Raw genomic sequence first — 27090 nt, 5'->3', positions numbered from 1 at the left:
TCAGTTTTCCCTGCACGTGTTTTCCTATTTGAAAGCGTGTATCAACCACAAAGCTACCCAAACATAGAAAAACATGGACACTGCTTTAAAACATTAGCAGTAACAAATGGGCATCTATTTACGCTGTTCGAAGCATTCGGATTCAGATCAATGACGCCGCTTTAAATTAACAATTAGCTCGTTATTTATGTGCACATTTGTGTGGTCGTTAGTTTGCTTTGTTGCCAATAGTGGCCTAATGTTGACCATTTAGGACTATGGAGGAAAAACAATGTGCATACACACTAACACCTAACACGCGCACACACAAATGTGCACTCTCACATGCACTCACACACAAGGACACGCACTTGCACACGCACGGGACTATGGGAAAAAAAAGTTGAGGGACCATTTGGTAGTCAAACCAGATTCACTGCAGCGATGGCATGCCATCAAAACTCAATTAACAAAGATATTTCTTACTGGCGCGTTTAATCAACAGTTTTTTCCATTGGAAATCACTAAGTGGCTAAAGAGGTTACAACTGGGGCATAATGGAGGGATAGACGGATACTTTGGTCATTCTATACAGGATGTAACTACATGACATAAGACTTGACAGTCTGTGCCGTGCCGTGGAATCTGTGCTGTGCTTACGAAGACCATATGTATGCCATATGAAGCCTTTATAAAAGTCACAGTTTTTTTAAACTGGAACCAGTCATTCTATACATGACGTAAGACTACAGCTAAAAGCCACTGTCACAAATGGTAACTACGGACACACTACCGTAAAGATATCGGTTGCTCCAGAAAATGTTCTCTCTCTGGTATCTAGCAAGCCTATATCTTAAACACAGGTCAATCAAATGTGCTGATGTTAGAGCGGCACATGAGGATCTGGCACACGGTAGTCTAGCCTATACAGTTTACAATAGCATGACCCAGAAACTAACACGGCAAGCCCAGTGTTTCAATCATAGCTCCGCAAGCAAAAGATCAAAGGAGGGAATGTTTAGGTGTACTCCGAGGTGTCCGTGTCTATTTTATGGGCTCCTCCATGGCATGTTAATTGTAAATCTCCCACCGTGCTGAGTGTGTGTGTGTGTGTGTGTGTGTGTGTGTGTGTGTGTGTGTATGTGTGTATGTGTGTGTGAGTGTGTGTGTGTGTATGTGTGTATGTGTGTGTGTATGTGTGTGTGTGTGTGTGTGTGTGTGTGTGTGTGTGTGTGAGTGTGAGTGTGTGTGATGAGAAAGGATCATTCAGCTCAGTGCGGAACGTGCATACAGAATAACCGTCGTCAGGGGGGCATGGATTCTGCCTGTTTCCCCCCAGCACATCATTGTAAAATGGAATACTGGCCAGCATTATTGCGTAAACAATACGTTGATGACGTAGCATGCTGTCGCTCTTCACGTGAACTCTGTACATTGTTTCAAATCTATACAGTATTTCATAATATACAATATGTTATATACAGTGAGCTCCAAAAGTATCGGGGGACACATTTTTTGCTGTTTTGGCTGTGTACGCCAGCACTTTGGATTTAAAATGATACAATGACAATGCCGTTAAAATGCAGTCTGTCAGCTTTCATTTGGAGGTATTTTCATCGATATCAGTTTAGAAATTACAGCACTTCTTGTACAGTACATACTCCTCCCATTTTAGGGGACCAAAAGCAGTGGGAAAAATGTACTTACAAGTTTAGTATTTGTAAGTGCTGAGCAATTAACCGAAATGTAGATTATTTTTCAGTTTCTAAAACCACTAATTGACCAAAGTCAGTTCAATTATTTGAATTCCATTTATTTCTGAGGTTTTCTGTGAGCTCAATGTGCACATTGCACAACTGTGCAATATAGCAGGGAGCTGTAGTTAGAGACGCAGAAATATCATACCCCCAAGACATGCTAACCTCTCACCATAACAATAACAGGGGAGGTTAGCATTTTTGAAAACAGTTCACCCAATATGGATGGAAATACCCTCAAATTAAAGCTGATCGTCTGCACTTTCGTAGGCTATATGAAGTCTTTGTAAGTTGTGGTTTGTTTAAAATGGGACCAGTCATTCTATACATCACATAAGACTACAGCTAAAACACACTGCTACAAATGGTAGCTATGGACACACTACCTAAAGATATAGGTTGCTCCAGAAAATGTTTTCTCTCTAGTATCTACTGTAGCAGAGAGAATCTAAAAGTGCTGTAACGTCTCAACGGTTCACTCGATATGGATGAAAATACCCAACAAATGAAAGTTGACAATCTGCACGTTAACCTCATATCATTTAAAATCCAATGCGCTGGTGGTGTACAGAGCCAAAACAGCAAACATATTTTCACTGGCCAAATACTTTTGGAGCTGAGTGTACAAAACATCAAGAACACCTTCCTAATCTTGAATTGCCTCAATTCATCGGGGCATGGAATCTAGGTGTCGAAAGCATTCTACAGGGATGGTGGCCCATGTTGACTCCAATGCTTCCCACGGTTGTGTCAAGTTGGCTGGATGTCCTTTGGGTAGTGGACCATTCTTGATACAACACGGGAAACGTTGAGCGTGGAAAAAAACCCCAGCAAAATCCTTCTTTGACCTTTCTCCTCCCCTTCATCTACACTGATTGAAGTGGATCAATAAGGGATCATATCTTTCACCTGGATTCACCTGGTCAGTCTGTCATGGAAAGAGCAGGTGTTCATCATGTTTTAAACACTCAGTAGCCATTGCATTCAGGATGTTACTTGGCCAGGCATAATTTGTCAATCTTTTTTTCTTATGGATGTTTTTATATACAGTACACTTCAGTGATTTTCATAGTATTACAGACCGAACAACAATATGCTATCTGATGGTTATATTTGACAATTAATTCCTGCTTCTCATCTAAAATGTGTTTTTAGCGATATTCTCTGAACTCTTTGAAAAGTGTGTGTTTGCATGTGTGTGTATTGACAGGGACAGCGTGTATGTATGTTTGTAATGTCCACCCGTCTCTGCATGTACTGTACACACATGCCTGTGTGAACACATGCCTGTGTGTTCGCTCATGCCTGACAGTGTGTGTCTGCATCCAGTATGCCCTCCTTTAGGAGAAGTCCTCAGCCTCAGCATTGGGGGCGCAGCCTGCCTTAGCCTTGGCCCCGTTCCCATTGCAACCAAGCCCATTTTCCATTCTCTGGTTGGCGTAGCTCTTCTTCCTGGCCTGGTTCTGGTTGTTTGCTCCGTCTACAGGGTCATACACCACTACCACGGAGGTATCCATGCGGGACAGGGTGTACATGCTGCTCTGGCGGGCCGGGTGGAGACGGGTGGCCCTCAGCTCCAGCTCATCATAGCTGGACACCTGGACGAAGGGGCACCAGCGGAACGCCCGCTTGAAGCCAGCCCGGAACCTGAGGGGGGGGGATAGAGAGGGGGGGGGGGGTGAATGAGATTTGATTTTACGAACGGGGTCGTGTTCCAAGGCCACGCTGTTTGTAAAATGTTTTCCAACAGAAAAGGAGATTCTGTGTTTTTATTGGACGAGTTCAAGCAGCACAGCACCTGTGTCACTACGTTTCAGAACGTTTTCTACCTACTGAACACAATCCAGGTTTCATATAATGATCTGATTTTCAGAAGGCAGCAGTAAACAAATGACATACTAATGTGTACAGTGCAGTGAGGTTGAAGAGAGAGTTGTATAATGACATTAAACATCAACCGAAAGCACACAGCAACAAATAAACAATTAGGAAACAGGAAACTAAACCTAATCGACTGCAACATACACAGCCCTGTGTTCTCCATCAATTTAAAGTCAACTAATGACCCAGATAATAAACAACAAAATACAGTACTTGAATAAATACATAAAATAAAACATTTGTAATATAGAGTTCTGTACAGGGATATACTTCAAACTCTACCAAAACTGGAGATTTTGGCTCGGACCAGATTTACTTAGAATAGCCAAGAAATATTTACTTATGTTGTTTTTATATATTCACATCATGAAGGGGGCAAAGCAACCACACAGCACATCCTTCCTGAATAGCCTGATTGTGTCGATGGTAAGAGCGCTATGTGCTTTAGATAATTGCCTGTGTGAACTTAAGTGCACTGGGGAGCATCATTCACAAGCTAGCGTTCATCAACGCGCAGAGTCTGGATTCAGAGCACTGAAGCTTCTTCAAGGTCTTGCTCTGTGTTTAATATGGTTATGAGATTTCCGAGGCCAGGCAAAGGACAGACTAAGGCATAGAGCTTGTCAAGATGGATACACCATTTCTATGCTCTTTTCATGCCATTCGGACTAATGGACCATGGAAATACAGATACAGTATGTGTAGGTTTGTGGGAGTGTTTGTGTACACGAGGGTCTTATATGACTACACCCGACGTCATACCTCCAGGTTCTGTACCTGCATTGTTCCTGTTTGCAGACAGAATGAGTCACACAGGTACCGAACGACCCACCTTAAGCACTGAGTGGCTTAAAAGAACATGTTCTGAAAGCATGCAATGGTAACCAATTGAAATGATGCTTTGATTTCCAGGTCTCTTTCAGCATTTCTCAGTGATGTCCTTGGAGTAGCTTTACTTTCAAGCCTCAGTCCTAAAATACCTAATGTGGTATTTTATTTTTTTGCATTTTCAAGAGGGCATGAACATCACAAAAGGAACTGTTATCAGGGTTGCCATTGCCTGGACCTTTGTTGAAGCACATCTCTCGTGTGCTCTGTTCAGAGGATTACAGGGTATTGAAATGGGAGATTCGAATGCACCTCAGTTGTTTTTCAAGGATTGTTATGAACCTATACAGAGGTAGGCCAACAGCATAAATATACTTTCCACGCCCTTTTCAACCATCGACCATGAAAATATAGCTATGTGGGTATGTATGTGTGTGTATGTGCCTCCGCCCGTGAATGCTCCCATTTCTGCTTGCCTAGCGGTCTCCCTGTGTGCACATGTGTGTATTCTCCTTACCTGCTGTTGAGGCAGCAGTAGATGATGGGGTTGTACATGGTGGAGCTCATGGCCAGCCACATCACTGACAGGTAGACCTGCTGGATGGACTTCCACCTCATCAGAGCCTTGTTGAGGCCCGTCACGATGAAGTAGACGTGGTACGGCAGCCAGCAGAGGGCGAAGGTCACCACCACGATGATCATCATCTTGACCACCTGGGGGTGAGGGAGGGAGGGGGGGGGGGGGTGTAACATTAGTTCAATTCTCGTTCAACCCTGTGAGGCGAGCTGTCTGGACACTGTGTGGCGTCTGCTGATAAAGAGGCAAATTCTCCTGCCACTCGATCAGCCAGACAACTGGAGCTAATTAGGTTGTGAAGTGCGCTCTGCAGTTATTATTCAAGGGAGAGCAAAGAGAGCTGTCTCTCCTTCCTTTGGAGAAGATAAATGAAGCTTCAGCCTGTTTCCTTCTTCCACATCACCTAGCTGCATTGGCTTTAATGAGTGTGTGTGTGCTTTAGTGAGCCTGGTAAGAGCTGTATGTTACTGTAGATATACAGTGGCAAGAAAAAGTACGAACCCTTTGTAAATACCTGCATTTCTGCATAAATTCACCCTAAACTTTGATCTGATCTTCATCTAGGTCACAACAATAGACAAACAGTCTGCTTAAACTAATAACACACAAACAATAAGTTTTCATGTCTTTATTGAACCCACTGTGTAAACATTCACAGTGCAGGGTGGAAAAAGTATGTGAACCCTTGGATTTATTAACTGGTTGACCCTCCTTTGGCAGCAATAACCTCAACCAAACATGTTCTGTAGTTGCGGATCAGATCTGTACAACGGTCAGGTGGAATATTGGACCATTCTTCTTTACAGAACTGTTTCAGTTCAGCAATATTCTTGGGTTGTCTGTTGTGAACTGCTCTCGAGTTCATGCCATCTCAAATCGGGTTGAGGTCAGGACTGGGCCACTTCAGAAGGCGTATTTTATTCTGTTGAAGCCATTCTGTTGTTGATTTACTTCAGTGTTTTGGGTCGTGGTTCTGTTGCGTCACCCAACTTCTGTTCAGATTCAATTGGCGGACAGATAGCCTAACATTCTCCTGCAAAATGTCTTGATAAACTTAGGAATTCATTTTTCAGTCGATGATAGCAAATCATGATGCTCCCTCCACCAGACTTTACAGTTGGGATGAGGTTTTGATGTTTGTGTGCTGTGCCTTTTTCTCCACACATAGTGTTGTGTGTTCCTTACAAACAACCCAACTGTAGTTTCATCTGTCCACAGAATATTTTGCCAGTAGTGCTGTAGAACATCCAGATGCACTTTTGCAAACTTCAATGTTTTTTTTGGATAGCAGTGGCTTCTTCCGTGGTGTCCTCCCATGAACACCATTTGTTTGATGTTTTACGTATCGTAGACTTGTCAACAGAAATGTTAGCATGTTCCAGAGATTTCTGTATGTCTTAAGCTGACACTAGGATTCTTCTTAACCTTATTGAGCATTCTGCACTGTGCTCTTGCAGTCATCTTTGCAGGACAGCCACTCCTAGGGAGAGTAGCAACAGTGCTGAACTTTCTCCATTTATAGACAATTTGTCTTACCGTGGACTGATGGACATCAAGGCTTTTAGAGATATTTTTGTAACCCTTTCTAGCTTTATGCAAGTCAACAATTCTTAATCTTAGGTCTTCTGCGATCTCTTTTGTTCGAGGCATGATTCACATCAGGCAATGCTTCTTGTGAATAACAAACTCAAATGTGTGTTTTTATAGGGCAAGTCAGCTTTAACCAACATCTCCAATCCTGTCTCATTGATTGGACTCCAGGTTAGCTGACTCCTGACTCCAATTAGCTTTTGGAGAAGTCATTAGCTTTGGGGTTCACATATACTTTTTCTAACCTACACTGTGAATGTTGAAATGATGTATTCAATATAGACAAGAAAAATACAACAATTTGTGTGTTATTAGTTTAAGCAGACTGTGTTTGTCTATAGTTGTGATTCAGATGAAGATCAAATCAAATGTGATGACCAATTTACACAGAAATCCAGGTACTTCCAAAGTGTTCACATACTTTTTCTTGACAATGTATGTCAAAGTGTTGGTTAGATATCAAAACGCCTTTCTTGCTTAATAAAAAACCCACTCCAGATCCAGGCCCTTTGCTCAAAGATGAAGCAAAATACAAAAAAACAAACACAAAAATCGACCAATTTTAACGCCACACACATCAGCCATTTAAACCTTAATTTTCCATCAGGGAGAAACTGGTGACGAAAACACAGTTTCTGAAAGACACATCAACAGCAGGTTTGAAATGGGAAGAAGTGAACTCCAGCTTTCAGTCTCTTATCACCAGTTGGTGTTATTCTGTAGTCTGCACCACAGTCCCCGAATTATTTCAGAAACCAAAGACGCTTTTCAGGGTCGATCCTCTTCACAGGAAGGGGTGATCTTTGCTCCAGGTGGGCGGCAGATCCGATAGTCAGGAGAGAATAACAGAGCTTGTGTGTGTCTGTGTGTCCATTGCGGAAAGACTGCTATTTTGATTGCACATATCTCTCTTCCCCTCAAAAGGACCTGTGGCCCCGAAGATTAAAGAAACGGAAGCTGACCATTTGGCCTACCGAGAGACTGGCAGGAAATTTTAGTTACTCTTTGAATCCCCAGGACATGGCTTCGCTTCTGAAGAGAGAGCTTGGATTTGTCCCAAATGTCACCATCTTCCCTATACAGTAGTGCACTACTATATAAGGGTTGGGTTAGGCTAACCCTATGGGTTAGGTTAAATTGGGAGCAATTTGGGATTAAGCCCTTAGCTCTATGTAGGTAGGCTGCACAATGGCGTGGATGCTAGATGGTGGTAGGAGTTATCGCAAAAGCAAATATGGTCATGTTCAAGGTTGAACGGACTTATTCAAAAACGGAATAACAGCAAGGAAAATATACACCTAAAGACTTACTAGATCAGTGTTAATGCCAAATAGAAGGATGAGCATATGTATGGTACAAAAGCAGCAATGTCACTGTCAAATTAAAAATAATACTGAGAAGCATCTAGGTTAGGGTGACCAGACGTCCCCGTTTACCGGGGACAGTCCCCGTTTTTGGTGGCCTGTCCCCGACTGGAGCTGTCCCCGGAAATGTCCCCGTTTTTAACTGTGCGTTAAAAACAGCCTGCAAAGTGAAATAATATTTTACGTGGCAAGAAAGACCGGGCAGCAAAGCCTACCGGTTGACGTCTCAATCACGTTGTGCTTGTTTTGTCGAGCAGAGGGGGCTGCTAGCTATAGCAGCTTCATTATCTCTTCTACTGACTACTTGCTCGCGCTAGTTTTCGAGAAAACTGCTGTGGAGAACTCAGCCAGAAGCTAGAAAGTGTCAAGTTTAGCCACATCACCACAAACGTCTGTTCAATCCAGGTACAATTGTTTGAGATACTAGCGAATGATGTTATAATGTCACAATTTATTATACAGATAGGTGATCTGCTTTATAAGGTTTTAAATAGGTTTTGCTAGCTAACATTAGCTATGTCAACTAAGTTAACGTTATCTAGCTACTTTCATGGTAGCTAGGTTAAAAAAACGTTCACATGTAAACATGCAGTGGACGGGCTATTTTGAAAATATGATTATATTAAATGAATGCATAATTCTGAGAATATTTATTTGTAGATTACAAATGTGAATGGTTTGGCATTATAAGTAGTGTGAAAATATATTTCGAAATCTTCATGGATAACATTAGCATAATGTTTTCTGTTAGAGTGGAGAGGAGGAAGACTGGATAGCAAGAAGAGTGAAAGAGAGAGGAGGAAAGGTAAAGATATGATTGCAGATCCTGCCAATTTATTATTCCAAACAATGTTTTTGAGATAAAACACAAAAATGAGGCAAGCAATGGGAATCTGTTAACCAAAGTCTTTGATCTAATAGTGTACTATTTATTATTAAAGGTTGGAGAGGAAGGAGAAGGAAAAAAAATGGAGTAAAAAGAGTGAAGCGAGGAGAGTGTGGAAGAGTGAGGTGTAAAGGTAAAGAGAAGGAAAGGCAAAAAGAGCAGGAAGACAAGTGAAGAAAAGAGGAGAAAGATTGGAGGAAAATAAAAAGTTAAGAGAGTAAGAAGAGTGACACAGAGAGAGTGAAGAAGAGCAGATAGATGGCTCTTTCCAAGAAACGGAAATGCAATTTTAATGACAACATGAGAGGATTTCCATTTATACGCTCAGGTCAAGACGATAGAATGGTTCACTGCACCCGTTGTAATTGCTCTTTTTCAATTGGCAACGGGGGAAGAACGACAGTGGTACAACATCAGCAAACGAAAAAGCATAAAGCTTCTCTGATTGGCCGTGTTGGTATGCCCTCTGTCACCACATTCTTCAAGAAGGTAGAGCCTTCCCAAGAAGAATTTGTTTAGCTGTGCAGGAGGGTGTCTTTGCATACCCACACTATGCGACACAATCATAGTTACAGATCTATGGACTGCACGGCACAACTTACACGGAAGCTTTACGAGCCAAAGTTTACATGTGCTAGGACACAATGTGAAGCCATAGTGAGTAACGTGTTAGCACCATGGGCAACTACTTTGGTAACACAGGACCTAGACCACGTTGAATTTGTGTCCCTGTCCATTGATGCGTCCAATCATGGACATGTAAAGCTGCTGCCAGTAGTAGTCAGATATGTAAGATATATGATGGCAGCACATCTGTGGAAACAAAACTGCTTGATTTTGTTGAATTGAAAGGAGAAACAGCAGAGTAAATTGCAGCTGAGGTCCTGGTGGTCATCCAAAAATGTAACCTGGAAAACAAAGTCGTGGCATTCTCTGCCGACAATACAAATACCAAAATGCTCTACAGCGGGAGGTGATTGGCTTAGGCTGTCCTGCCCACACGGCCAGGACAGCTTTGGATATGATTCCCCTTGATGTTGAGTACCTGCTCACAAAGATATTTGGATATTTCCATATTTTCACCGTCAGAGTAGAAAGACTGAAGAGCTTTTGCGATTTTGTTGGCCAGGAGTACCATAACATTTTAGGACACAGCAATGTTCGCTGGCTGTCCATGCACCCTGCTCTAGAAAGAGTGCTGAAAATGTATGTGCCATTGAAATCCTTTCTTATTTCTGAAGACAAATGCCCTGTTGTCCTGCGAACAAGGTTCGAAGATCCACTGACTGAAATTTGGCTGGCCTTTGTCCATGGAAACTTGACCGTATTCAGTGACACGATCAAGATGCTTGAAGGCCAGGACTGCTGTGCTGTGGAGTCCGCTGCGATTCTGAGAAACATTGAGGCAAAATTGACTGCAAGACGTGATGACAACTTCATTCCAGTTTTGGTCAGAGGACTTCTGAGAGAGCTAGAAGAAAATGGAGCCATGTCTAAAGAGAGCTTTCTCAAAACATCCCAATCATTCTTCACTACGGCTGTGAACTACTTGCAGGCATTGGGGAAAGCACACAGATAACCTAAAATATTTACATTGTCTCCTTTTAAAAAGGCAACCTCAGCGTGAAGAGATCTAGAAGGCAGCAGGCACACTGCAGGAAAAATGCCCCAATGTGACCATCAATGAGGATGCAATGTGTGACGAGGATACTGGCCTGCAAGAGTTCCTAAAGGGGGGAATCGCTTGAAGAATGGAAAACATCTGAGACACCGCTTAGTCAGAGATGGAGCACGGTGGTTACCCACTTCAAAGAGAACGACATCCCACACACCAACCTGGCTAGATTAGCGTCCGTTGTCATGTGCTTACCTGGAAGTATTGCACCAGTCGAGAGAGTGTTCTCCCAAATGAATGATCTATGGACAGCAGCAAGAAATAGGTTCCCTGTTCCTACCATCAAGGCCATGCTTATTGTGAAGACAAACTTCAACCTCCCCTGCCAGGAGTTCATGGAGAAGCTGGCCAAAGACAGAGCAATCCTGAAGAAATGACATTCTTCTGAGAAAAATACAGATTAGGTTGGTATCAGTATACAATGTAGGTACCAACCTGATCATCATCTTATTTCTTTATTATGTTGTTAAGTATTTCACACATACTATTGTCTGTTTTTTTCAATTTTGCTCATGTTCTATTCTGCTCTTATTCTACCCAGACTACAGGACCACTGAATGGCTGGCTGTTCAGATCAGTTCTACCCAAACTACCAGGACCACTGAATGGCTGTTCAGATCAGTTCTACCCAGACTACAGGACCACTGAATGGTTGTTCAGATCAGTTCTACCCAGACTACAGGACCACTGAATGGCTGTTCAGATCAGTTCTACCCAGACTACAGGACCACTGAATGGCTGTTCAGATCAGTTCTACCCAGACTACCAGGACCACTGAATGGCTGTTCAGATCAGTTGTACCCAGACTACCAGGACCACTGAATGGCTGTTCAGATCGGACAGTTCTGTCTTGTCTGTAGTGTTTCTGTAGTATAGTTGTTTTCTCTGCCTATCAGAATGTGCTTGTTAGGCTAAATACATGAAACCGGAATTGTCCCCATTTTTTAGTTCATAGATAATAACATTGGATATTTTAATGATATATTGACCGCCGAGCTGGAAATGTCTCCAGTTTTAATTTCAGAAATCTGGTCACCTTAATCTAGGTAGAAAGATGTATTTATTCTGGAAATATACCCATCTTCCCTGTCCTGTTGCATTGTGGATACAGGTAGCGTACATTCTCTCTCTCTCTCTCTCTCTCAGCAACAAGTGGACCTGTGGACGAGCATGGGAAAAGAGTCGGCTGTCTTCTCACAGTGGGTGATTCAACAGAAGGGATTTTCATAAAAGCTCAGAGGCTCAGAAGAGCAAAGTTCAGAGCACACCACACGACTGAGCCCAGACAGGCAGAGAGCAAAAGAGCAAAAAGAAGTGAAGGAAAACAACCCGGAGAGAAAACGAAAATAAAATGTTCCTCATCTCTATTTCTGGCAGCCAATATGGAGTGACAGAAAAGTTCACGGATGCCTGCGCAATAATTGAAACAAGGCAAGACGATCTTATATTTCACATGTCCATGACGTGGATAGTACTTGTTTTCTTTCTGTCCTTGATTGAGCTTGTGTGGCTTGATGTAGCCATTGGAACCAATGGCATAATTCCAAAAGTGCAAACCCTAACCTACTTGGCACTCCTGGCAATGCCCAATCAAACTCTCAAAGTACTTCAGTGAAAACAAATGCTACTTAAACCCAGGTCTGGCTGGCAAATCCACGGTATTGTACAAAAGGACAGTACATGGAATGTGTTGTTTTCAGTGTTTCTTGGGAGGATAAGGAAGCCATACTAGCATACCTAGTAAAATGCCAGTCATTGCCTGTGGCTACATGAGGTCATGTCCTATAATAACCAATAGAAACAATGGTTAGGTAGTCATCATGTCACAGACAAACTTGGTGTACCAAATGGCACCCTATTCCCTTTAAAGTCGACTACTTCTGTCCAGTTGAGGACAGCTGTAACGAGTGCAGCGTTTTAATAAATAAAAAAAGTAACAATCCAAAACAAGAAACCACAAACAACACACAGCAATGACACAAAAACAATAACATCTGGGGAAGGAACCAAAGGGAGTGACATATATAGGGAAGGTAATCAGGGAAGTGATGGGTCCAGGTGAGTCTGATGACGCGCAGGTGCGCGTAACGATGGTGACAGGTGTGCGCCATAACGAGCAGCCTGGTGACCTAGAGGCCGGAGAGGGAGCACACGTGACAACAGCAGATGATAAGTCAGGGTTTTAAAGTTTTAGTAAGATAAGCGGACAACTGCTATTTTCAATCACTTATCTCAGATTTTTCCAGGACAATCTGTATTTGTAATCTGAAAGAAATGTATTAACATTAAGAAATGTTACTCCTAGCAAATAACAGCAACACATGCCTTAAAGAAGCATTTACACTTTAAATATCAGAAAATATAGATAAAAACAGACTCAATTATTTTCTCCTTTTCCATGTCAGTAAGTGAAGATAAAAATGGAGGGTGGTTGTTCTCTGACAAGGAGAAAAGACATGTCCTTGCTAGAGGACACTTGTTGCTAAAATGAATGGACAGCTCAACAAAACAAAAGCCTGTGGGTGGGAGAAAACTAGAGAGGTCGCAGAATGTGTTAGTAACACTACTGCTGGCCTGGTCAGCTAAGGCCATATGGATTCTGTTTTAGCATTAATTGGGAGGGGGGGGAGGGGACTAGAGCGGTCACACAATGTGTTAGTAACACTACTGCTGGCCTGGTCAGCTAAGGCCATATGGATTCTGTCGGTCTGCGTTAAGTGGGTTGGTTCCCTGTTATTGATCTGTACGCCATGAAAATAAAGAGCTAGGGGATCTATTGACCACTGGGTAAAAGAGACACAGACACAGTCACAGCAACAAACACATGCGAGCGCACACACACACATACACACACATGAGAATGCATACAAATGTGCACGCACGCAGACACACACACACACACAGCAGCTCAAAACTAAATGGAAAGGACAGTATAACCCCGAACCAGCTGAATGAACCACGAATTAACCATCATTCATCCCAATGACTATCCTAGTAAAAAGCTAATTAACTGGCATCTCGCTCAACACTCGAGCACACACATTGAAGAGCAGGGGAGGTAGAGACTCAAAAACAAGCAAGAATAAATACAACCTAAAAGCCTGCGGAGCTATCAAGAATGGATAAGGTATGCATTCATTCATAGGGAGAGCAGTGGGATGTATTTACTCATAAGTGTCACTCGCCGTAGGGCGGCAGGGAAGGAGCCATGTGTTCCGCAGAAAGAGTAACTATCTGATTAGGTAGGTGATGAGGTGGGTTGATTACGCCCAATTTGCCAATTTTTTTGCCCTCCCCATTTACGCAATCTGAAGCAACCGCCTGCTGTCAGCAATCATTAGTGTTGGTGGTGACTCAGTTATCTGGACCGTATGACCCCTTGCAGGCAGGCAGGCACACACACCCCATACAGGGTTTTCACGACCTGGCGGTTCTGTTTCTTCTCCCTGCTAGACCTGGGTTCAAATAGTATGTGTTAACTTTCAAATAGAGCACTTCAGGTGCACTTGTTTGAGCTTGAGCCTTGTACAATGGAACAGTCACAAACACCGCCCATCTCATGGCACTCCAACTATGATTCAACCAGTGTTTGCCCAGTGGGTTTCTTCTAATGGCTTCTATCGATGCCTCCGGAACTCTGATGGAAATGTTCAGAAATAGTGTTTTCCACGCAATCCTCTCTGAAAGGAAGAGACTTTGTGGTTATAGGGTTCACTGATTGCGAGGTAAAACACAACACCAACCTCATCACTCTAAGCTGGGTAAGTTAAAGGGTGTTTTCAAACCTCAAAATGAGTCTTCTGTTGAGATAAGCACTTTCCAGGCCATCTGTTTTGTAGAGTTTAGAAAACTCTTAAGAGAGGAATGTTCAATGCAGTCCATTTTCATGTTTTTCTTTCCTTCTCACATAAGAGAACTAAGAGAATGGTTATTAAATTAAATTACGAAAATAAATGGTCAACTCTCATTCCCTGAGGCCTTCAATAGTAAGTGACCAATTTTGTATTTTTGGTTTCAAAGGCTCATTTGTTCAAAGAAAAAAAAAATGTACTGAGAAATGCTCTTTCAAAAACATCAATGCAACTAATGTGACTGTACAGTACTTTCTGCTCGTTGAGTGACATTCTGACAGACATTTATGAACGTGACATGCTGATTACAGGTTCAAGAAAATAGACAAAAATAGTTTAAAAAATACTGTATGTCAACCAAATGTACTGTTTAATGTGGGATCAATTCATTACCAAGACAAGTCCTGGTAAGGACATGAAATCCCTCAAAAGCCCAAAACAAATACAGCATATTTAATTCACCCTGGCTCAACCCAAAGAAGCTACAAATCCTTTGAGTCATTCAGTCATACAGAACACCTACTGATTTGAATATACAGTCTACTCAAATAACCAGAGAATATATATTTACACACCCAGAAGCTACAATAAATAAACTGTCTATCCTTTCTTTCTTTCATATTATTGTCAATATTACCATATTATGCCCTCAAGACCTCACAATAACCACTTGGAAGCAAATAGAAAATGAACATCAGTTGATTTAAACTAACACCGGGGGGAGAAACCTTGTGTTATAAATACTGAATGTTAATGATCATTTAAATTTGGATAATGGATCTTGAATTATTCAGTAAGAGAGCTGAACGGTCTTGGGGCATGTCGTCCCCGACATAAGATTGATATTGCATGGTAATGTTGGTAAGTGACTAACAATAAGTTACACTAGAGGAAAACCAGAGGATGCTACTAACAATGAGAGAGAGAAATAGTGAGAGAAAAAGAGAGAGATACAGAAAGTGCATTGTAAAGTTTTGTAGTGGAAGTATCATGTTATGGGTATGCTTGTCACCGGCAAAGCGAGTTTCAGGATCAAAAGAAAAATGAAAGGAGCAAAGCCCAGGTAAAAAGGTAGAGGAAACCCTGCCTCAGTTTTCTGAATACCTAACCCTGGGATAGTTTGATTTTTCAGCGGAACAATTACATACATTTAATGCCAAAGGCTTTCCAAGAGGTGTTGAGTGTTCCTAAATGATCCAGCCTCAGTCCTGACTTAAATCTGCCTAAAAATCTGAGACGAGGCTAGAATATTGCTGTCCAACAATGATTCCCAACCAAATATACTGAGCAATGTTGACAAAAACAATGGATAGATGTTGTCCTAAGAGTTGTGCCAAGCTGATAGAAAGGCAGCAACATGTGAAGACTATGCCATGGATTGTAGACTTTCGCTGGGCACATTATATAGGGAATAGGGTGCCATTTGGAATGCATGAACAGTCAGACTGGGAGGATTACTCCTGCCCTCCTATCTGCCCAGCTCTGAAGGAGCCCGTGTATCACATGTGTGTGTACCATGGGGATTACCAAACAGTCTTATTGGATTTTTTAAAAGGCAAAAATTCAGGTCTCCCCAGGTAATCCATCTATCCACCACCCACACGTCAACAGCAAAATGCATCCAACTGCTTTCAAATCCTGCTTCGCTGCCAGACACTCTGAATCGATGATTCTTCGAGCGACTTCACTCTTTACCCAGATGGGTTAATGGATTCTCAGGTGTCATTACAAGGCATTGATCAAAAGCCTTATGTCATTTTTTGCCCAGAGATAGAGCTTTTGTGTACGCCAACAGACTGGGACCAAATATGACCTGGACTACCAGGCCTGGTCTGCATGGTGGAGGGTTCAAGCAACAAAAGGAGATGCAAGCCTCCTCCGACGTCATTTCAGTTGAATGGAGATGACGGGATGTAATAATGATGGGAATGATGGCTTTTATAGCTAGTCAATGCTTCCTGACACACTTCCAACCTGACCTGTGCTCATGTTAATAATAACATGTCCATCTCACCTGGCTGAGAAAGCGAGAAAGATCAATTAGGCTGCTGGTGACCCGAGATTAGTATTTAATTCACTGTATATACTGTTCACCTTTCTCATGGCCTCGCGATGGAATGCCCCTAAAAATACATCAGAAGAAATGATCTAGCTTCAAAGCCTTTCAAACAAAGGCCCACAACAAAATGGTAGCCCAGCCACTTGGTTTGCTATGTAACTGAGGGATGATAAACGAAAATATGACAGAGTGGGCAAGTCAAAAGATTCAGAGACCCTATTGGAAGATCTTAAACTCTTGCGCCCATTATCTGTACCAATGCCTATTATATGTACCACTCCACTTCAATGGTAGAACGCAAACAGCCTCTGGTGTCTGCTGAGGTAAAAGTAGACTTCCACTTTTAACAAAACATAATGGAGGATATTGCTTTTTCTCTGTTCTAATTATTGACAGCTGCTGCTAACTATTTAAAAATGAGAGGACAGACTATGGAGAGAAAAAGTAATGGCGTGTTTTTGTAAGCACTAACTCCGCTATGGACAAAGCAAATGTGGAAATGGATGGCGATTTTGGGCATTATTTGGAAATCATTTAAGAATGTATGTACATGGAACAAAAATATAAATGCAACATGCAACAATTTTAAAGCTTTTAATGAGTTACAGATCATTTAAGGAAATCACTCAATTGAAACATTCATTAGGCCCTAATCTATGGATTTCACATGACTGGTAATACAGATATGCATCTGTGTCACGTTCTGACCTTAGTTCTTTTGTTATGTCTTTGTTTTAGTATGGTCAGGGCGTGAGTTGGGTGGGTTGTCTATGTTAGTTTTTCTATGATTTGCTATTTCTGTGTTTGGCCTGGTATGGTTCTCAATCAGAGGCAGCTGTCAATCGTTGTCCCTGATTGAGAACCATATTTAGGGAGCCTGTTTTCTATTGTGTTTCGTGGGTGATTGTTTTCTGTTTTGTGTCTACACCAGACAGGACTGTTTCGTTTTGTTCATGCTTAGTTGTTATTTTGTTTAGTGTTCTTATGATAATAAATTATCAATATGGACACTTACCACGCTGCATTTTGGTCCTCCTCTTCTCCTTCATACGACGACCGTTACAATCTGTTGGTAACAGATACCTTATTTTTTTAAATGTAGGGGAGTGGATCATTCAGTATCTGCTGTGATCACCATTTTCCTCACGCAACGCATCTACTTTGCATAGAGGTGTTGACCCACTACTCTCCAATGGCTGTGCGAAGTTAATGGACATTGGCGGGAATTGGAACACGCTGTCGTACACATTGATCCAGAGCATCCCAAACGTGCTCAATGGGTGACATGTCTGGTGAGTATGCAGGCCATGGAAGAACTGGGACATTTTCAACTTCCAGGAATTGTGTACAGATCCTTGCAACATGGGGCTGTGTATTATCATGCGGTCATGGCGGTGGATGAATGGCACAACAATGGGCCTCTGGATCTCGTCACAGTATCTCCGTGCATTGAAATTGACATCGATAAAATGCAATTGTGTTTATTGTCCGTGGCTTATACCTGCCCCATACCATAACCCCACCACCACCATGAGGAACTCTGTTCACAACGTTGACATCAGCAAACTGCTCATCCACATGATGCCATACACATCGTCTGCCATCTGCCCCGGTACAGTTGAAACCAGGATTCATCTGTGAAGAGCACACATCTCCAGCATGCCAGTCGCCATCGAAGGTGAGCATTTTCCCACTGAAGTCAGTTATGGCGACAAACTGCAGACCGGTCAAGACCCTGGTGAATACGATGAGCACACAGATGAGCTTCCCAGTGATGGTTTCTGACAGTTTGTGCAGAAATTCTTCGGTTATGCAAACCCACAGTTAAATCAACTGTCCAGACGATCCCACAGGCAAAGAAGCCAGATGTGGAGGACCTGAGCTGGCTTGGTTACACGTGTTCTGTGGTTGTGAAGCCGGTTGGACGTATTGCCAAATTCTCTAAAACGACATTGGAGGCGGTTCACGGTAGAGAAATTAACATTTTATTGTCCCCAGCACAAGGTGCACCTGTGTAATGAGCATGCTGTTTTATCAGCTTCTTCATATGCCAGACCTGTCAGGTGGTTGGATTATCTGGGCAAAAGAGAAATGTTCACTAACAGGGAAATAATCTAACATTTGAGAAAAAAAATAGCTTTTTGTGCATATGAACAATTTCTGGGATATTTTATTTCAGCTCATGAAACATGGGACCATCACTTTACATGTTGTGTTTATATTTTTGTTCATTATAATAAAAAAGCACATGAAGCCTTCATAATTCATAAAGGTGATGTTAACTGACTGATATTACCTCAAAGAAGAAAATGTATAAGATCTCCTAAGCTTGTGTTAACCTCAGACCTTATTTTTGGTGTTTATCCCAAATCCCTATTTTTTTCCCCCTTAATTCTCACTATAGGATTGGCTGAACGACCCAGAGGTAAGTCCTTTCCGAGTTTTAAGACTACAAGCTGGCGAACTCTATAGAGAAAGTGGTATTTGTTCAGCTAAAGGTTTATGATTGGGCTCTTTCTAGCCTGTATAAAACAATGCAATGACATGATATTGGTGTAGCCTACTCTTACTTTTTTTTTCGATTGCAATTGAGGTAATCCATTAAATACAACTGTCTAACTGAAAAATTCTGGTATGGTAATTTCCTATCAAGATTGGGGGTAAAATATCCCTTGACTGTCCATATTTGAAATGTGTAACTAAATCATGTCAACCGTGATTGAGTTATACAGCCTTTACTTTATTAAATGAAAATGTAAGCTAACAAAGTTATTTCAAATGGCATATATTATTTTTACCATTTAAGATGAAACGTTTGAATGAAATATAGGCCTATTATAATCCAATAAGTGTTGTTACATTTAGCATCCTTACAGTTTCTGATGCTCCTAATAGGTCGACATTTCTTCGGGGGCGGGAGTAGAGAACCTAGATGCAGCTGTCTGGTATCATAATCAATTGACACGGTAACAACGAGAGATCAACTTTTTCTCCTGGCTTATTCTTGTGGGTTTTTGGTTGCAAGCAAATTTGCTTTAACACGCAGGTGCATGTAATCTCCCGTTAGTAGCATTTTAAGAAACGCAGGGCCAGTGGTATTGCTTAGTCCTGCATACTGCCTGTTGGCTGCAATGCACCCCCCTGGTTTAGATGTTCTAGTTGAATAAAAAGTAGTGTTGGAGCTTGATTGATAGCTTCAGCACTGCTGAAGTAAATGTGCATAATATTAAGCTGCAATACTTTACATGTATATCAACATGGGGAATGTGGATTGGGGTGTGGGGGGGGGGGGGGGGTACTGTGGGTTTAAGATACTCTTGAAAGAGGTAGGGTTTCAGGTGCTTTCGGAAGTTGGGCAGGGACTCTGCTGTCCTAGCTTCAGGGGGAAGCTGGTTCCACCATTGGGTTCCCAGGACAGAGAAGAGCTTGGACTGGGCGGTACGGGAACTGCCCTCCCGTAGGGGTGGTGGGGGGGGGGGGGGGTCAAGAGACCAGAGGTGGCAGAATGGAGTGCTCGGGTTGAGGTGTTGGGTTTGAGCATAGACTGACGGTAGGAAGGTGCTTCATAGGCAAGTACAATGGTCTTGTAGTGGATGCGAGTTTTGACTGGAAGCCAGTGGAGAGTGCTGGGGAGTAGGGCGAAATGGGAGAACTTCGGAAAGGTTGAACACCAGGCGGGCTGCAGTGTTCTGGATACGTTGCAGGTGTTTGATGGCACAAGCGGGGAGCCCAGACAACAGCAAGTCGCAGTAGTCCAGACGGGAGATGAGAAGCACCTGGATTAGGACTGTGGAGTTGTCAAAACCGTGATGGAGAAGTGTTGGAGTGGACAGGCCTTCCCCGGGAGGAAGAGCAGCTTCACCTGGTCGAGGTTGAACTTGAGGTGGTGGGCCAACATCCAAGCTGATATACAGTGCATTTGGAACGTTTTTAGGCCCCTTGACTTTTTCCGCATTTTGTTACATTACAGCCTTGTTGTAAAATGTGTGTAGATTGATGTCATTTTTTTATTTAACCCAACACCAAATTATGACAAAGAGAAAAAAGGTTGAAGCATTGTTGTTTAAATAACAGAAATACCTTAGTTACATAACAATTCAGACCCTTTGCTATGAGACTAGAAATTGAGCTCAGGTTTATCCTGTTTCCATTGATATTCCTTGATGTTTCTACAACTTGATTTTTTAACCTGTCTACGATACTGGTTCCCAATTGGGAATCAACCCTCCCACGTGCAGCTGGAACGGTGGCGCATGGAACGCAAAAATATTCTTAAAAATATTTAACCTCCACACATTAACAAGTCCAATAGCTCAAATGAAAGATAAACACCTTGTTCATTTAGCCAGCAAGTCAGATTTCTAAAATGTTTTACGGCGAAAACATAGCACATATATATGTAAAACCACCACCAGACACAGCTCATTTCAATAGCCAAAACATGCAATCAACAAACGCAGGATTAAAAAATAAATCGCTCACTAACCTTTTGAAAATCTTCATCAGATGACAGTAATATGACATATTACACAGTACATATTTTTTTTTTTCAATAATATGCCATTTATATCCATAAATGTCCATTTACAGTGAGTTCACCTTCAGAAATTACTCAAAAACGCCCGCAGGAAATCTATGTAGCGCGGCAAGATAACGTAAAATAGACATCATAAACTTTGACTAAATATACATGTTCTACATATAGTTAGAAAGATACACTGCTTCTTTATGCAACCGCTGTGTTAGATTTATTTTTAACGTTACAGAAATCGCACACTATTCCATATTGTGAGACAGCGCTCAGTTCCAAGCTACATTTCCACGTAATGTTGGAGTCAACAGAAACACAGATTTAAGCATAAATATTCCCTTACCTTCGATGGTCTTCGTTCAGAATGTTCTGGAAGGCTTCATACTTACCCAATACATCGTTTGGTTTCAAGTCTTGCGTCTTTGTATTAGCTACTGCTAATAACATCAGCTGAAATGCACCCAAAACGTCCTCTGGTCCGGATAAGTTGCGCATCAAAACTTCAAAATTACACATTATATGTCGACTAAACAGGTCAAACTAAGTGCAGAAGCAAGCTTTATGATGTTTTAGACGTGCAAAACAAACTTCAATTCAATCGCCCATCGTCTGCCCTTCTCTTCAGTGCTGGAAACAAAGGAATGACTGTGACCAATTCGCGCCCATACGCACAGCCTATTCTCTCGTGGCACGCACTAATTTCACTCCCATAGGGTCAATTCTCGCGCGATTTGAACGGTTTGAAGCTCTAATGAAAGAGGACATCTAGCGGAAGAGATAGAAAGTGTCCGCAGAATCATAGCTGGTTGGGAAGGGTGGGGGCCATGACGTCAAAGTTGCTCCAACTTTCATGGCCACAAAAACTAGTTTGGAAGAATGCCTGCCCTGTGAGTTCTGCTATACTTACAGACATAATTCCAACGGTTTTAGAATCTTTAGAGTGTTTTCTATCCAATAATAATTTTTATTTGCATATATTAACAATTTTTGACAGATTTTTTTTCCAGTTTACTAGGGGTACCCAATCTCTCCAAAGGGGGCGTATGTCTGCCATATCCTCAACAGGTTTTAAGAACACATTTTTATTTTCAATGACTGCCTAGGAACAGTGGGTTAACTGCCTGTTCAGGGGCAGAACGACAGATTTGTACCTTTTCAGCTCTGGGGTTTGAACTTGTAACCTTCCGGTTACTAGTTCAACGCTGTAACCACTATGCTACCCTGCCACCCCTGGTAAATTCAATTGATTGGACATTATTTGGAAAGGCACACACCTGTATACGTAAGGTCCCACAGCTGACAGTGCATGTCAGAGCAAAAAAACTAACCGTGAGGTCGAAGGAATTGTCCGTAGAGCTCCGAGACAGGGTTGTGTTGAGGCACAGATCTGTGAAAGGGTACCAAAAAATGTCAGCAGCATTGAAAGTCCCCAAGAATACAGTGGCCTCCATCATTCTTAAAATGCAAGAAGTTTGGAACCACCAAGACTCTTCCTAGAGCTGAGTAATCGGGTGAGAAGGGCCTTGATCAGGGAGGTGACCAAGTAGATAGTAAATAGTTTCCTAGTGTTAGAGGCAGAAGCTTGACATTTGGAGTGATATAATGTGGCTTTAGCAGTGGATACAGAGGAAGAGGTAGAGAGGAGGGAGTGAAAGGTTGATAGGTCCTCTGGAAGTTTTGTTTTTCCTCCATTTTCGCTCAGCTGCCCGCAGCCTTGTTCTGTAAGCTCACAATTAGTCACTCAGCCACAAAGCAGGAAGGGAGGGCCGAACAGCCTCTAGTAAAGATGAGGTCAAGCGTATTACCTGCCTTGTGATTGGGAGGGAACTAGGAAAGGGTGAGGTCAGAATAGGCAAGGAGGGTAAAGAAAGAGTAATAAATAAATTAATTGAAGGCAGATGTCGGGAGGTTGAAGTCGCCAAGTACAAAGAGCTGTGAGCCATTGTCAGGAAATTAGTTGATCAAGGTGTCAAGCTCATTGATGATATAAGATGACAAAATTGTCAATCTTGAGTGCACAAGTTAGTGACAGCATGGCATTCAAATGAGTAGATGGACAGATGAGGGAGAAAAGAAAAAACCTCCACTTACGAGAAATGAGTAGCCCTGTGCCACCATCAGAAGCTCTGACTATGAGAGAAAATGTAGTCAGATGAAGAGAGCAGCTGGAGTAGCACTATTCTCTGTGGGGATCCATGTCTCCGTCAGGGCCAAAAAGTCAAGGGACTGAAGGGCACAATAGGCTGAGATGAACTCCGCGTTTATGACAGCAGATCGGCAGAGACCAGGAATCCCACATGGGTTGTGCACACAGGGTACATTAAATTAGAAGGGTTGCAGCCAAGGGGTGGGGAGGATCTGGACAGCTTTCAGTGAGATGGGTGAACAGGTATAAAAACACACACATCTGAAAATATCTAGGTAAGATACAAGTGAGAGTGGTGTGGAGCCTTCCTCTCTTTCCTACCTCAAACAACTCTGCAGAACCGTCTTTGTTTCAGTGGCGGTCTTAGTTTTGCAACGAGATCATCGGTTTCAGCTGCCGCTGAGAAAACAGGGGCGTCTGAAGAACTACTACTAATTGCTAATTGCCTTGAAAAGGTGAAGGGCATACCTCCTGGTCGGTACAAATTGCCTAGGAGAGGAGAAACCACTCCCCCTCTAATACATCCACTGATTACCAAAACAACAACAGTCACAAATTGCCCCGCCCCCCTTAATCCTGGTTGATGTGTCAACAATAATCTGCACGTTAACCACCAAGTACGCTGCTGGGAACACAGGCAGCACTTAAAGCAGAAAGACAGTTAAATAAAGACAGTACCAGACAACAAAATATAAAGACAATAATTATATCAGGAGTCCTCTAGCTAGAGAATAACCCAGAATAGAGGAATAGAGGAAACCTTTAGACAGCGCCAGTTCAATTCAAGATATGTTTAATGCCAAAGAACATCCACAGCACCACTTGATCAGCACCATGGGTACACAATTTTCCATTATTCAGGCATTCGTCTAACAGTACCTTTGGCAGGTAAAGATAATCCAGTATGTACGCATCAAATGGATCCAGATCATGACAATACAGTGCTCTCTACTCCTCAAGCAAATTTTGATTTCATTTTTGGAAAACAGGATAATAAGAAACTTAAGAGGAAAACAGCTGGGCTCAGTGTGGCCTGACAGAGCAGAACAGTACCTGAGGCCACTAACGCCCTACTCAGACTGTCTCTGTGCACCTAACCTTATCTGAACCCCATTCACCTGGGCCCATATTTATAAAGCGCTTCAGAGTAGGAGTGCTGATCTTATACTTTTTAAATAAACAAAATATATTTGATACTTTTTAACCTTTTCACACGTCCCAAGAAACAGGTGTGATCATTCTACAGTGGTCCCTGCAGCGTACGCTCAAACCAGTGTGATTAGAATGCTTATTTAGAAGTGGTCTGTAGATTTGGTCAGTAGTTGTGTGGTTATGGTCAGTAGTTGTGTGGTTCAATAGTTGTGTGGTCTGTAGTTTTGGTCAGTAGTTGTGGTGTTCTGTAGTTGTGTGGTTGTGGTCATCAGTTGATGTTGTGGTCCATAGTTGTGGTCAGAGGTGGGGTGTTGTGTTCAGTAGTTATGGTCAGTGGTGGTGGTCAGTCGTTTTGTGGTTGTGGTCATTAGTTGTTTAGTGTTTTTCAGTCAGCATTTGAGCTGGCCACTGTTTTTTCAGAAACATTTTGCACAAACACAGTCCTTACAAAGTTATGTCCTGAATGTGAACAGTTTATTTTTGGATGTAATGTTCAGACATTCAGAGAAGTACAATTCTCCAAACCGCAAAATGTAGGCTACATTTGTCCTAGCGCTAACTGAGAAAAGATTAACATAACACAAGCAGTCATATTTAGATAACTCTCGGCTGACAGAAACTACAATATGAATTAGGCAATAGCTATTACTATTTATAATTCATCACATCACAGGTGAGCTCACCATTGATCGAAATAATTGAGTAAAACACTTTCTAGTAATCTAAAGTTATCCGACGATGGGTAGTTTGTGCACGCCGCCATGTTTGTTTTTTACTTGAAAGATGAGAGAACCAATTCCTTTAACTCAATTGAACATCTTTGGTCTGACAGACGTTTACGTGACACCCACTTTCCCAACAAGTTCGACAAAAAGTTAGAGCATATGAAATCGTACACTACTTCTCTACTATTCAAATCGGAACAAAAATATCTGCTAACAATCAAAAGTTACAGCAGTTTGTCAGAGTTTAAAGTGATGTAAAGTAGCTAGCTAACGTCAGCTAACAGCTCTCTCATGTCTCTTCACTGAGGTCCCAAACAGAACCGTTGCTATTAATAATCACACACACAGAAGAGCCCATGGGACAGCGAAGGCAAAAACCATGAGGAGGGTGATTGAATTTAGAACAATAGTGTAATGATGATGAAGAATTGTGAACACCAAGAAAGAAGCTACAAGGAGGCAGCCAAGCCAAGAGCGCGTCGTCTTCCTTCTCAGTATCGTACACCATGCTCTGAATAACTCAACTGGCTAGTTTTCCTGTCTGTAAATAGAAGAGTGCTACCCTGATTGGATAGATGGAAGCCGTCTCCGTTCACTCGCTTCATATTTCACCTAATCACTTCTGAGCGCATGTTTCGGTCTAATCATATAAATTACTGCGGCCTCCTGTCAGCCTGCTACTATGATAAATCAATAGGCGAGGACGTTTGCTAGCAGCTATCAATGTGAATTATATCTAACAAGCGAAGTGAGAGTAGGGAAAGAAGAAGAAACGCTGATCTGCATCCTGACTGAGTGACAGCAAACTTGTCTGCCAGCTTGCCCTCCAAGTATGGAGGACAAGACACACAGACACAGTCACACACATCCGCAGTCACACACATCCGCATGATGTTCCTAATCTGCAGCTGTTTTGTTCTATAAACCTGCAGATAGATATTTTTCCAACATATATTTAGGCATAACGAATATATTCGTTCACGAATATCAACTGTCAATTTATGGATACGAATACGAGTATAGCCAGGTTGCCACACCCCTAATAACAACACACTAGAATCTGATACGTAGGCTTGTTGTTTTTAATTGTGTGTGAACTTCTTTCAATTTTTACACGGGTCAACATAGACATTTAAATATGAAGGAGAGTTGTGTAGTCTATTCGGTTCAGTCAGTCAGCATCAGTAATTTGTATTTTCCTGCAGCTTTCTGAAACAGCACAGGAACGTGTGTGTGTGTGTGTGTGTGTGTGTGTGTGTGTGTGTGTGTGTGTCTACACTTTGTGTAGCCAATAGTGATGATGCTAATGATAAACTACTTCTGGTGGAAATGAAAAACCTTCTCAATTAAATGTTAACTACGAAGTGGCCTATGCATACTGTACCTGGTAGAATGATATCAATCTAAAGGCCATTTGTTTTGCAAACTCTTGCAAAACACACCAAAAATCTAAATGTATATTTTTTCCAGACCTCAAAAGCAACCCTTGATGAGGTTTACGCATTGTTATGGACTTAGAACATCCAATGGTGCTGTTTTTCTCTTTACAAAGTGTGGTTTTGAGAGCAAAAACTTTTTAAAAAATGGGGAGGGAAATGAAACATGAAAATTGGAGGAAACGGAATATGGGAAGAAACAAGACGAATCAGGCAACAAAAAATCAAATAGATTTTATAGGGCCCTATGTATACTATGCTCAGTTAACATGTGTGTGTCCCTTGGGTTTAAAGGTGCTCAGACGGAAGGGGTTCCCCTTTTCCCGCCAGTGGGTCCCTCTTCAAAATGATCTCCCTCCAGTCCAGAGAGGACTCTCATCCAAATACATATTGATTTTTTTTTGGGGGGGGGGGGGGGGTTATTTGTATAAAACTTAAGCAATGCCTCATTGTCTTCTGTGTTCTATTATTACAGTTTGCATATAGTGTCGTGTTCTAGTAGCAGAGTGTATACAAGTGTAGTAGTCCTAGTATAGTTATTTCTGATTAAATGTGTGATCTAACTGCCGCAACAGTCCAAAGTAATACGATTGATATATAGTAGTATATCAAAGTAATCAGACCAATTATTTTTCTACATTTAACTTTGACCA

The 27090-nt window shown here is 42.0% G+C and overlaps 1 protein-coding gene across 1 annotated transcript in view; it reads right to left on the bottom strand.

Moving 5' to 3' along the window:
• Nucleotides 1-457: 457 nt before the first annotated feature.
• Nucleotides 458-27090, bottom strand: part of LOC110533148 (neuromedin-K receptor) — a 38281-nt gene continuing 11648 nt past the window's right edge. Inside the window, exons 4-5 of the mRNA XM_036933395.2 lie at nt 4963-5159; nt 458-3383 (exon numbers count right to left, since the gene is read on the bottom strand). Coding sequence (XP_036789290.2) covers nt 3077-3383; nt 4963-5159 — 504 coding nt within the window. The 3' untranslated portion in view covers nt 458-3076. The remainder of the gene's footprint in view (nt 3384-4962; nt 5160-27090) is intronic.

The sequence above is a fragment of the Oncorhynchus mykiss genome, chromosome 10, assembly GCF_057628025.1.
Source record: "Oncorhynchus mykiss isolate SJ-2025 chromosome 10, ASM5762802v1, whole genome shotgun sequence".
NCBI classification, from domain to species: Eukaryota; Metazoa; Chordata; class Actinopteri; order Salmoniformes; family Salmonidae; genus Oncorhynchus; species Oncorhynchus mykiss.
This window is presented reverse-complemented; position numbering and strand designations above follow the sequence as displayed.